The sequence below is a fragment of the Oncorhynchus masou genome, chromosome 23 (assembly GCF_036934945.1).
Source record: "Oncorhynchus masou masou isolate Uvic2021 chromosome 23, UVic_Omas_1.1, whole genome shotgun sequence".
NCBI classification, from domain to species: domain Eukaryota; kingdom Metazoa; phylum Chordata; class Actinopteri; order Salmoniformes; family Salmonidae; genus Oncorhynchus; species Oncorhynchus masou.
The window spans coordinates 3,917,751-3,930,250 of record NC_088234.1 but is presented as its reverse complement, the minus strand read 5'-3'; the positions used below and the strand labels follow the sequence as shown (position 1 = coordinate 3,930,250).

Sequence of the window (12,500 nt, the reverse complement as noted above, 5' to 3'; positions counted from 1 at the left end):
AGCTCCTGCTCTGTCGTTGGCCATCTTGAATTCAATATCACTGGACAGGTAAACTCAGCTCCTGCTCTATCGTTGGCCATCTTGAATTCAATATCACTGGACAGGTAAACTCAGCTCCTGCTCTGTCGTTGGCCATCTTGAATTCAATATCACTGGACAGGTAAACTCAGCTCCTGCTCTATCGTTGGCCATCTTGAATTCAATATCACTGGACAGGTAAACTCAGCTCCTGCTCTATCGTTGGCCATCTTGAATTCAATATCACTGGACAGGTAAACTCAGCTCCTGTTCAATCGTTGGCCATCTTGAATTCAATATCACTGGACAGGTAAACTCAGCTCCTGTTCAATCGTTGGCCATCTTGAATTCAATATCACTGGACAGGTAAACTCAGCTCCTGTTCAATCGTTGGCCATCTTGAATTCAATATCACTGGACAGGTAAACTCAGCTCCTGTTCAATCGTTGGCCATCTTGAATTCAATATCACTGGACAGGTAAACTCAGCTCCTGTTCAATCGTTGGCCATCTTGAATTCAATATCACTGGACAGGTAAACTCAGCTCCTGCTCTATCGTTGGCCATCTTGAATTCAATATCACTGGACAGGTAAACTCAGCTCCTGCTCTGTCGTTGGCCATCTTGAATTCAATATCACTGGACAGGTAAACTCAGCTCCTGCTCTGTTCAATGGTTGGTCATCTTGAATTCAATATCACTGGACAGGTAAACTCAGCTCCTGCTCTATCGTTGGCCATCTTGAATTCAATATCACTGGACAGGTAAACTCAGCTCCTGCTCTATCGTTGGCCATCTTGAATTCAATATCACTGGACAGGTAAACTCAGCTCCTGCTCTGTCGTTGGCCATCTTGAATTCAATATCACTGGACAGGTAAACTCAGCTCCTGCTCTGTCGTTGGCCATCTTGAATTCAATATCACTGGACAGGTAAACTCAGCTCCTGCTCTATCGTTGGCCATCTTGAATTCAATATCACTGGACAGGTAAACTCAGCTCCTGCTCTATCGTTGGCCATCTTGAATTCAATATCACTGGACAGGTAAACTCAGCTCCTGCTCTATCGTTGGCCATCTTGAATTCAATATCACTGGACAGGTAAACTCAGCTCCTGCTCTATCGTTGGCCATCTTGAATTCAATATCACTGGACAGGTAAACTCAGCTCCTGTTCAATCGTTGGCCATCTTGAATTCAATATCACTGGACAGGTAAACTCAGCTCCTGCTCTATCGTTGGCCATCTTGAATTCAATATCACTGGACAGGTAAACTCAGCTCCTGTTCAATCGTTGGCCATCTTGAATTCAATATCACTGGACAGGTAAACTCAGCTCCTGCTCTATCGTTGGCCATCTTGAATTCAATATCACTGGACAGGTAAACTCAGCTCCTGTTCAATCGTTGGCCATCTTGAATTCAATATCACTGGACAGGTAAACTCAGCTCCTGCTCTATCGTTGGCCATCTTGAATTCAATATCACTGGACAGGTAAACTCAGCTCCTGCTCTATCGTTGGCCATCTTGAATTCAATATCACTGGACAGGTAAACTCAGCTCCTGCTCTATCGTTGGCCATCTTGAATTCAATATCACTGGACAGGTAAACTCAGCTCCTGCTCTGTCGTTGGCCATCTTGAATTCAATATCACTGGACAGGTAAACTCAGCTCCTGCTCTATCGTTGGTCATCTTGAATTCAATATCACTGGACAGGTAAACTCAGCTCCTGCTCTATCGTTGGCCATCTTGAATTCAATAACATGACGATAGATTTTTTTTTTTTTTTACATAAACATGTAACGAATAAATTATACACTGAACAAAAAATATAAATGCAACATGTAAAAAGTGTTGGTCCCATTTTTTTTTTTTTTATGAGCTGAAATAAAAATATCCCTGAAAACTTCTGGATGCACAAAAAGCTTATGTCTTTCTTGTTTGTTTACATCCCTGTTAGTGAGAGAATCCTTCTTCCTGACAGGTGTGTTATACCAAGAAGCTGATTAAACACCATGATCATTACACAGGTGCACCTAGTGCTGGGGACAATAAAAGGCTACTCTTAAAATGTGCAGTTTTGTCCCACAACACAATGCCACAGATGTCTCGAGTTGTGGGAGTTTGCAATTGGAATGCTGACTTCAGGAATGTCCACCAGAGTTGTTGCCAAATAATTTAATGTTCATTTCTCTACCATAAGCCGCTTCCAATACCGTTTTAGAGAATTTGGCAGAACGTCCAACCGGCCTTATAACCGCAGACCACGTGTATGATGTCGTGTGGGCGAGCGGTTTGTTGACGTCAACGTTGTGAACAGAGAGCCCCGTGGCGGTGGGGTTATGGTATGGGCAGGCATAAGCTCCAGACAACGAACACAATTGCATTTTATCGATGGCAATTTGAATGCACGGAGAACACCGTTACGAGATCCTGAGGCCCTTTATCGTGCGGTTCATCCACCGCCATCACCTCATGTTTCAGTATGATAATGCACGGCCCCATGTCGCAAGGATCTGTACACAATTCCCGGAAGCTGAAAATGGCCCAGTTCTTCCATGGCCTGCATACTCACCAGACATGTCACCAATTGAGCATGTTTGGGATGCTCTGGATCGACGTGTACGACAGCGTGTTCCAGTTCCTGCCAACTTCTCACAGCCATTGAAGAGGAGTTGGACAACATTCCACAGGCCATAATCAACAGCCTGATCAACTCTATGTGAAGGAGATGTGTCACGCTGCATGAGGCAAATGGTGGTCACACCAGATACTGACTGGTTTTCTGATCCACACCAGATACTGACTGGGTTGTCTGATCCACACCAGATACTGACTGGGTTGTCTGATCCACACCAGATACTGACTGGGTTGTCTGATCCACACCAGATACTGACTGGTTTTCTGATCCACACCAGATACTGACTGGGTTGTCTGATCCACACCAGATACTGACTGGGTTGTCTGATCCACACCAGATACTGACTGGGTTGTCTGATCCACACCAGATACTGACTGGGTTGTCTGATCCACACCAGATAATGCAGCCCAGACTCCCAGGCTAGCAGTGAGTGAGTTAGTGGAGCTAACATGATGCAACCCAGACTCCCAGGCTAGCAGTGAGTTAGTGGAGCTAACATGATGCAGCCCAGACTCCCAGGCTAGCAGTGAGTTAGTGGAGCTAACATGATGCAGCCCAGACTCCCAGGCTAGCAGTGAGTTAGTGGAGCTAACATGATGCAGTCCAGACTCCCAGTACAGGCTAGCAGTGAGTTAGTGGAGCTAACATGATACAGCCCAGGCTAGCAGGGAGTTAGTGGAACTAACATGATGCAGCCCAGACTCCCAGGCTAGCAGTGAGTTAGTGGAGCTATCATGATACAGCCCAGACTCCCAGGCTAGCAGGGAGTTAGTGGAGCTATCATGATACAGCCCAGACTCCCAGGCTAGCAGGGAGTTAGTGGAGCTAACATGATGCAGTCCAGACTCCCAGTACAGGCTAGCAGTGAGTTAGTGGAGCTAACATGATAGAGCCCAGGCTAGCAGTGAGTTAGTGGAGCTAACATGATGCAGTCCAGACTCCCAGTACAGGCTAGCAGTGAGTTAGTGGAGCTAACATGATACAGCCCAGGCTAGCAGGGAGTTAGTGGAACTAACATGATGCAGCCCAGACTCCCAGGCTAGCAGTGAGTTAGTGGAGCTATCATGATACAGCCCAGACTCCCAGGCTAGCAGGGAGTTAGTGGTGCTAACATGATGCAGCCCAGACTCCCAGGCTAGCAGGGAGTTAGTGGAGCTAACATGATACAGTCCAGGCTAGCAGGGAGTTAGTGGAGCTATCATGATACAGCCCAGACTCCCAGGCTAGCAGTGAGTTCGTGGAGCTAACATGATACAGCCCAGGCTAGCAGTGAGTGAGTTAGTGGAGCTAACATGATACAGCCCAGACTCCCAGGCTAGCAGTGAGTGAGTTAGTGGAGCTAACATGATGCAGCCCAGACTCCCAGGCTAGCAGTGAGTTAGTGGAGCTAACATGATGCAGCCCAGACTCCCAGGCTAGCAGGGAGTTAGTGGAGCTAACATGATGCAGCCCAGACTCCCAGGCTAGCAGTGAGTTAGTGGAGCTAACATGATGCAGCCCAGACTCCCAGGCTAGCAGTGAGTTAGTGGAGCTAACATGATGCAGCCCAGACTCCCAGGCTAGCAGTGAGTTAGTGGAGCTAACATGATGCAGCCCAGACTCCCAGGCTAGCAGTTAGTTAGTGGAGCTAACATGATACAGCCCAGGCTAGCAGGGAGTTAGTGGAGCTATCATGATACAGCCCAGACTCCCAGGCTAGCAGTGAGTTAGTGGAGCTAACATGATGCAGTCCAGACTCCCAGTACAGGCTAGCAGTGAGTTAGTGGAGCTAACATGATGCAGCCCAGACTCCCAGGCTAGCAGTGAGTTAGTGGAGCTAACATGATGCAGTCCAGACTCCCAGTACAGGCTAGCAGTGAGTTAGTGGAGCTAACATGATGCAGCCCAGACTCCCAGGCTAGCAGTGAGTTAGTAGAGCTAACATGATGCAGTCCAGACTCCCAGTACAGACTAGCAGTGAGTTAGTGGAGCTAACATGATGCAGTCCAGACTCCCAGTACAGGCTAGCAGTGAGTTAGTGGAGCTAACATGATGCAGCCCAGACTCCCAGGCTAGCAGTGAGTTAGTGGAGCTAACATGATACAGCCCAGACTCCCAGGCTAGCAGTGAGTGAGTTAGTGGAGCTAACATGATGCAGCCCAGACTCCCAGGCTAGCAGTGAGTGAGTTAGTGGAGCTAACATGATGCAGCCCAGACTCCCAGGCTAGCAGTGAGTGAGTTAGTGGAGCTAACATGATGCAACCCAGACTCCCAGGCTAGCAGTGAGTTAGTGGAGCTAACATGATACAGCCCAATCTCCCAGGCTAGCAGTGAGTTAGTGGAGCTAACATGATGCAGCCCAGACTCCCAGGCTAGCAGTGAGTTAGTGAAGCTAACATGATGCAGCCCAGACTCCCAGGCTAGCAGTGAGTTAGTGGAGCTAACATGATGCAGCCCAGGCTCCCAGGCTAGCAGTGAGTTAGTGGAGCTAACATGATGCAGCCCAGACTCCCAGGCTAGCAGTGAGTTAGTGGAACTAACATGATGCAGCCCAGCCTCCCAGGCTAGCAGTGAGTTAGTGGAGGTAACATGATGCAGTCCAGACTCCCAGTACAGGCTAGCAGTGAGTTAGTGGAGCTAACATGATACAGCCCAGGCTAGCAGGGAGTTAGTGGAGCAGACAGGGTGCAGGCTATAAGAGGTCGGCTATGCTGATATACAGGCTTGATCTTTGAGACACTTTTGGCAGAAGTACCGAAAGTAACACAAATTTTAGTAGCGAACCGTTTTTCATGTTCTAGTGTGGAAGTACAGAAGTTTGGGTACACCGTGCAACACTCGTTCTCTATCTATCCCTACTTTTAACTATATAGAGTGTCGTTTGAAATGCAGACCAGGCCAACTGTCCAATATTAGTGAAGATTGATAGTGATGTAATATCCTGTTAGTGAAATCACATCCTGTGTGTGTGTGCAGCGTCGGCGGCGTCTGGCGGCCAGGAGAGAGAGTGTCCTGAAGTCTCTACAAGGACTTCTCACGAAGGAAGGGCCTGAGAAGACAGAGCTTTAAACCTACACGGACCCCGTGAGCACTCACCTCGTGACTACACACACTCACCTCGTGACTACACACACTCACCTCGTGACTACACACACTCACCTCGTGACTACACTGCTCTGAAATAATCTACTCCCCCCCTTTCATCAGGAAAAATGGAGCTGGAGGGAAGAAAGCTGAAGAGAAGAAGAGTAGAAAGACAGGCGGGCAGAAAAGGGACAGAAAAACAGCGAGTAAGACAGCAGGCGGAAAGACAGCAGGCGACAAGAGAACAGGCAGCAAGACAGCAGGCGGCAAGACAGCAGGCGGCAAGACAGCAGGCGACAAGACAGCAGGCAGCAAGACAGCAGGCAGCAAGACAGCAGGCGACAAGACAGCAGGCAGCAAGACAGCAGGCGACAAGACAGCAGGCAGCAAGACAGCAGGCGACAAGACAGCAGGCAGCAAGACAGCAGGCGACAAGACAGCAGGCAGCAAGACAGCAGGCGACAAGACAACAGGCAGCAAGACAGCAGGCGACAAGACAACAGGCAGCAAGACAGCAGGCGACAAGACAACAGGCAGCAAGACAGCAGGCGACAAGACAACAGGCAGCAAGACAGCAGGCGACAAGACAGCAGGCAGCAAGACAGCAGGCGACAAGACAACAGGCAGCAAGACAGCAGGCGACAAGACAGCAGGCAGCAAGACAGCAGGCGACAAGACAGCAGGCAGCAAGACAGCAGGCAGCAAGACAGCAGGCGACAAGACAGCAGGCAGCAAGACAGCAGGCAGCAAGACAGCAGGCGACAAGACAACAGGCGGCAAGACAGCAGGCGGCAAGACAGCAGGCGGCAAGACAGCAGGCGGCAAGACAGCAGGCGGCAAGACAGCAGGCAGCAAGACAACAGGCGACAAGACAGCAGGCAGCAAGACAGCAGGCAACAAGACAACAGGCGGAAAGGCAACGGACAGGAAGAAAACAGAAGTAAAAAAATTGGAAGGCAAAAAAACTGAATGTAAGAAACCTGAACAAAAGATGGAGAAGAAAGTGGAGAGCAAGAAATCAGCGGAGGCTAAGAAGCCCGACTCGACCCGGGCGGCGGCTACGAAGCCCGACTCGACCCGGGCGGAGGCTACGAAGCCCGACTCGACCCGGGCGGAGGCTACGAAGTCCGAAGCCAAGAAACTGGAGACAGAAAAGGAAGAGAGACGACAGGAGGAGGAGCCTAAATCACCTCAGTGAGTACAGGAATGAATAACCCGTCTGTCCTACCTGTCTGCCCTGTACCTGTCTTATCTACCTGTCTGCCCTGTACCTGTCTTATCTACCTGGCTGCCCTGTACCCGTCTGTCCTACCTGTCTGCCCTGTACCTGTCTTTTATCTACCTGGCTGCCCTGTACCTGTCTTTTATCTACCTGGCTGCCCTGTACCTGTCTTATCTACCTGTCTGCCCTGTACCTGTCTGCCCTGTAACTGTCTTATCTACCTGTCTGCCCTGTACCTGTCTTTTATCTACCTGTCTGCCCTGTACCTGTCTTTTATCTACCTGGCTGCCCTGTACCCGTCTGTCCTACCTGTCTGCCCTGTACCTGTCTTTTATCTACCTGGCTGCCCTGTACCTGTCTTTATCTACCTGGCTGCCCTGTACCTGTCTGCCCTGTAACTGTCTTATCTACCTGTCTGCCCTGTAACTGTCTTTTATCTACCAGTCTACCTGTCTGCCCTGTAACTGTCTTTTATCTACCTGGCTGCCCTGTACCTGTCATAACTAACCATTGGTTGTCTTGTCTGTGCCAGGAGAGGTGTACCAGGGGACGGCCAGAAAACAGACAGCTTGTCTAAGCTACATACCACTAAAGAATCTTTCAGTCTAACGGACTCCCACCCTGCACCGTATACACGGAGACATACGCATCTCTCTGAAGACGGACAACCCTGTGAGTCACGCGCACAACCTTTGATCTATTTGAGAAGTCTAACCGTTTACCCCATCTGATAGTCCTGAACCAACTCACTATGGTCTATATAACGTCTCTCTCTTTCTCACCGTCTCGCTCTTTGTCTCTGTGTGTCTCTGTTTGTCTCTCAGGACATTAGTAAGTGTCTGACAGCGCTGGACCAACTCAGTATGGTCTATGTAACATCACAACACGTCCAGAGACATAGTGAACTCATCACTACGCTCAGAAAGGTACGACTGCTATCATCAACATCCACTCAAACACCTGACTTAGTGCTTTCGGAAAGTACCCAGACCCCTTTGTTACGTTATGGATTAAACATGTTCTCGGCAATCTACACAATACCCCATAATGACAAAGCAAAAAATCTGTTTTTAGAATTTTGCAAATTTATTACAAATTCAAAGTCTTCAGACTCCTCTATTTGGGGAGTTTCTTCTATTCTTCTCTGCAGATCCTCTCAAGCTCTGTCAGGTTGGATGGGGAGCATCGCTGCACAGCTATTTTCAGGTCTCTCCAGAGATGTTCGATCGGGTTCAAGTCGGGCCTCTGGCGCGGCCACTCAATGACATTCAGAGACTTGTCCTGAAGCCACTCCTGCATTGTCTTGGCTGTGTGCTTAAGGTCTTTGTCCTGTTGGAAGGTGAACCTTCGCCCCAGTCTGAGGTCCTGGAGCGCTCTGGAGCAGGTTTTCATCCAGGATCTCTCTATACTTTGCTCTGTTAATCTTTCCCTCGATCCTGACTAGTCTCCCAGTCCCTGCCGCTGAAAAACATCCCCACAGCATGATGCTGCCTCCACCAGGCTTCACCGTAGGGATGGTGCCAGGTTTCCTCTAGACGTGAAGCTTGGCGTTCAGGACCAAGTGTTCAAACTTGGTTTCATCAGACCAGAGAATCTTCTTTCTCATGTTCTGAGAGTCTTTAGGTGCCTTTTGGCAAACTCCAAGCGGGCTGTCATGTGCCTTTACTGATGAGTGGCTTCCCGTCTGGCCACTCTACCATAAAGGCCTGTTTGGTGGAGTGCTGCAGAGATGGTTGTCCTTCTGGAAGGTTCTCCCATCTCCACAGAGGAACTCTGGAGCTCTGTCGGAGTGACCATCAGGTTCTTGGTCACCTCCCTGACCAAAGCCCTTCTCCCCTGATTGCTCAGTTTGGCCGGGCATCCAGCTCTAGGAAGAGTCTTGGTGGTTCCAAACTTCTTCCATTTAAGAATGATGGAGGCCACTGTGTTCTTGGACCTTCAGTTCTGCAGAAATGTTTTGGTACCCTTCCCCAGATCTGCGCTCGACACAATCCTGTCTTTGAGCTCTAAAACAATTACTCGACCTCATGGTTTTGTTTTTGTCTGATATGCACCTGTCAACTGTGGGACTTTATATAGACAGGTGTGTGACTTTCCAAATCATGTCCAATCAATTGAATTTACCACAGGTGGACTCCAATCAAGTTGTAGAAACATCTCAAGGATGATCAGTGGAAACAGGGATGCACCTGAGCTCAATGTAGTCTCACAGCAAAGGGTCTGAATACTTATGTAAATAAGGTTTTTCTGTTTTTACTTTAAGACATTTTCAAAAATGTCTAAACCAGTTTTCGCTTTGTCATTATGGAGTATCGTGTGAAGCTTGAAGAAAATGTTTTAAGTAATCAATTTTGGAATAAGGCCAGAATTTAACTAAATGTTGAAAAAGTCTAGGGATCTGAACACTTTCCGAACAGCGCCAGGCACACAGCTGACGTACAGAACCGGGCACACAGCTGACGTACAGAACCGGGCACACAGCTGGCTGACGGGCACACACAGAACCGCACACAGCTGACGTACAGAACCGGGCACACAGCTGACGTACAGAACCGGGCACACAGCTGACGTACAGAACCGGGCACACAGCTGACGTACAGAACCGGGCACACAGCTGACGTACAGAACCGGGCACACAGCTGACGTACAGAACCGGGCACAGCGACGTACAGAGCCGGGCACACAGCTGACGTACAGAACCGGGCACACAGCAGCGTGCAGAACCGGCACACAGCTGACGTACAGAACCGGGCACACAGCTGACGACAGAACCGGGCACACGCGGTACAGAACACAGCTGACGTACAGAACCGGGCACACAGCTGACGTACAGAACCGGGCACACAGCTGACGTACAGAACCGGGCACACAGCTGACGTACAGAACCGGGCACACAGCTGACGTACAGAACCGCGCACAGAATCTGACGTACAGAACCGGGCACACAGCTGACGTACAGAACCGGGCACACAGCTGACGTACAGAACCAGTCAAAAGTTTTAGAACACCTACTCATTCCAGGGTTTTTCTTTATTTTGACTTTTCTACATTGTAGAATAATAGTGAAGACACAGTACAAATAAAACCCCTTGAATGAGTAGACTGGTTCTGTACATCCAATAACTACACACACACACACACCTGACAGATACAATAACCACACACACACACCTGACCACAACTGTGTGCTTCCCAGATGCGTCGTTTCCGCAGTAACCAGGACGTGATGGACAAGGCATCGATGCTCTACAACCGCTTCAAGAACGCATTCCTATTGGTTAACGACAAGGATAACGTCATCAGCCCCGAGTTCCTCCGCTCGCTCCTGGAGGAGAAAGAGCGGGAGGAGGAGGAGAGGGTGGAGAGATGGAGGGAGAAACAGAAGAGGAGAGGAGAGGTGCTGCAGGAGGTCTTCGCAGAGAATGTGAGTCAACTGGAGGAGAGGAGGGGAGGAGAGAAGGGGGTCGTGACTGAGAAGAAGGAAGAGGTGCCAGAGGGTGGGAGCTCGAACTCAATAACCTCATCCTGAGCTCCACTGTGAGAAACGGGAGCAGCGTGACGCTGCCCCCGAGACTCTGATCTTGGCAGGTTACAATTTTCGACCACTAATGGTTGAAGGTTAGTATTTAAGGAGGAAAAACTGATTCTAGATCTGTACCGTCAGGGGGTGACAGAACAATGAACATACCAACTCCAGAATCAGAGGGGTGAACCTGGAACATACCAGCTGTCAACTGGGGGTTATGTTTCTTAACCCTGTCTTGTCCAATCAGAGTATTTGGACAACCCCCTCACCCATATTCATTGGTGCACACCGTTTCAAAAACATTGCAGACGTTTTGCAATGGAAAAGGACAACGACTGTTTTTATTTTAATTACATTTTTTATTGGACAAGTTCAGGGTGTTAGGTCTTCTAGTGAATAGGGCTCGGGTGTTTTCCTAAAGACAGACTCACCTGGGGGGTGTTATTCTAGTGAATAGGGCTCGGGTGTTTTCCTAAAGACAGACTCACCTGGGGGGTGTTATTCTAGTGAATAGGGCTCGGGTGTTTTCCTAAAGACAGACTACCTGGGGGGTGTTATTCTAGTGAATAGGGCTCGGGTAAGCCTCCTAAAGACAGACTCACCTGGGGGGTGTTATTCTAGTGAATAGGGCTCGGGTGTTTTCCTAAAGACAGACTCACCTGGGGGTGTTATTCTAGTGACAGATCACCTGGGGGGTGGCTCGGGTGTTTTCCTAAAGACAGACTCACCTGGGGGTGTTGTTCTAGTGACCAGGGCTCGGTGTTTTCCTAAAGACAGACTCACCTGGGGGGTGTTATTCTAGTGAATAGGGCTGGTGTTTTCCTAAAGACAGACTCACCTGGGGGGTGGTATTCTAGTGAATAGGGCTCGGGTGTTTCCTAAAAGACAGACTCACCTGGGGGTGGTATTCTAGTGAATAGGCCTCGGGTGTTTCCTAAAGACAGACTCACCTGGGGGTGTTGTTCTAGTGAATAGGGCTCGGGTGTTTTCCTAAAGACAGACTCACCTGGGGGGGTGTTGTTCTAGTGAATAGGGCTCGGGTGTTTTCCTAAAGACAGACTCACCTGGGGGTGTTATTCTAGTGAATAGGGCTCGGGTGTTTTCCTAAAGACAGACTCACCTGGGGGTGTTATTCTAGTGAATAGGGCCTTCCCCACCTGGGGGTGTTATTCTAGTGAATAGGGCTCGAATTGTTTTCCTAAAGACAGACTCTCCACCTGGGGTGTTATTCTAGTGAATAGGGCTCGGGTGTTTTCCTAAAGACAGACTCACCTGGGGGGTGTTATTCTAGTGAATAGGGCTCGGGTGTTTTCCTAAAGACAGACTCACCTGGGGGGTGTTGTTCTAGTGAATAGGGCCTTCGGTGTTTCCCTAAAGACAGACTCACCTGGGGTGTCCTAAAGACAGACTCACCTGGGGGTGTTGTTCTAGTGAATAGGGCTCGGGTGTTTTCCTAAAGACAGACTCACCTGGGGGTGTTATTCTAGTGAATAGGGCTCGGGTGTTTTCCTAAAGACAGACTCACCTGGGGGTGTTATTCTAGTGAATAGGGCTCGGGTGTTTTCCTAAAGACAGACTCACCTGGGGGTGTTATTCTAGTGAATAGGGCTCGGGTGTTTTCCTAAAGACAGACTCACCTGGGGGTGTTATTCTAGTGAATAGGGCTCGGGTGTTTTCCTAAAGACAGACTCACCTGGGGGTGTTATTCTAGTGAATAGGGCTCGGGTGTTTTCCTAAAGACAGACTCACCTGGGGGGTGTTATTCTAGTGAATAGGGCTCGGGTGTTTTCCTAAAGACAGACTCACCTGGGGGTGTTGTTCTAGTGAATAGGGCTCGGGTGTTTTCCTAAAGACAGACTCACCTGGGGGGTGTTATTCTAGTGAATAGGGCTCGGGTGTTTTCCTAAAGACAGACTCACCTGGGGGGTGTTATTCTAGTGAATAGGGCTCGGGTGTTTTCCTAAAGACAGACTCACCTGGGGGTGTTGTTCTAGTGAATAGGGCTCGGGTGTTTTCCTAAAGACAGACTCA

The 12,500-nt window shown here is 49.2% G+C and overlaps 2 protein-coding genes across 2 annotated transcripts in view; both read left to right on the top strand.

The window, feature by feature from the left end:
* LOC135511228 (mucin-22-like) overlaps window positions 1-12,500 on the top strand; it is a 25,965-nt gene that overhangs the window by 1,337 nt on the left and 12,128 nt on the right. The gene's annotated exons all lie outside the window — the stretch shown is intronic.
* On the top strand, window positions 2,424-7,858 carry LOC135510142 (mucin-22-like). Its single transcript, XM_064930922.1, has 4 exons — window positions 2,424-2,500; window positions 5,845-6,915; window positions 7,476-7,615; window positions 7,768-7,858. Coding segments are annotated over exons 1-4 (1,290 nt in total). The 3' UTR covers window positions 7,770-7,858.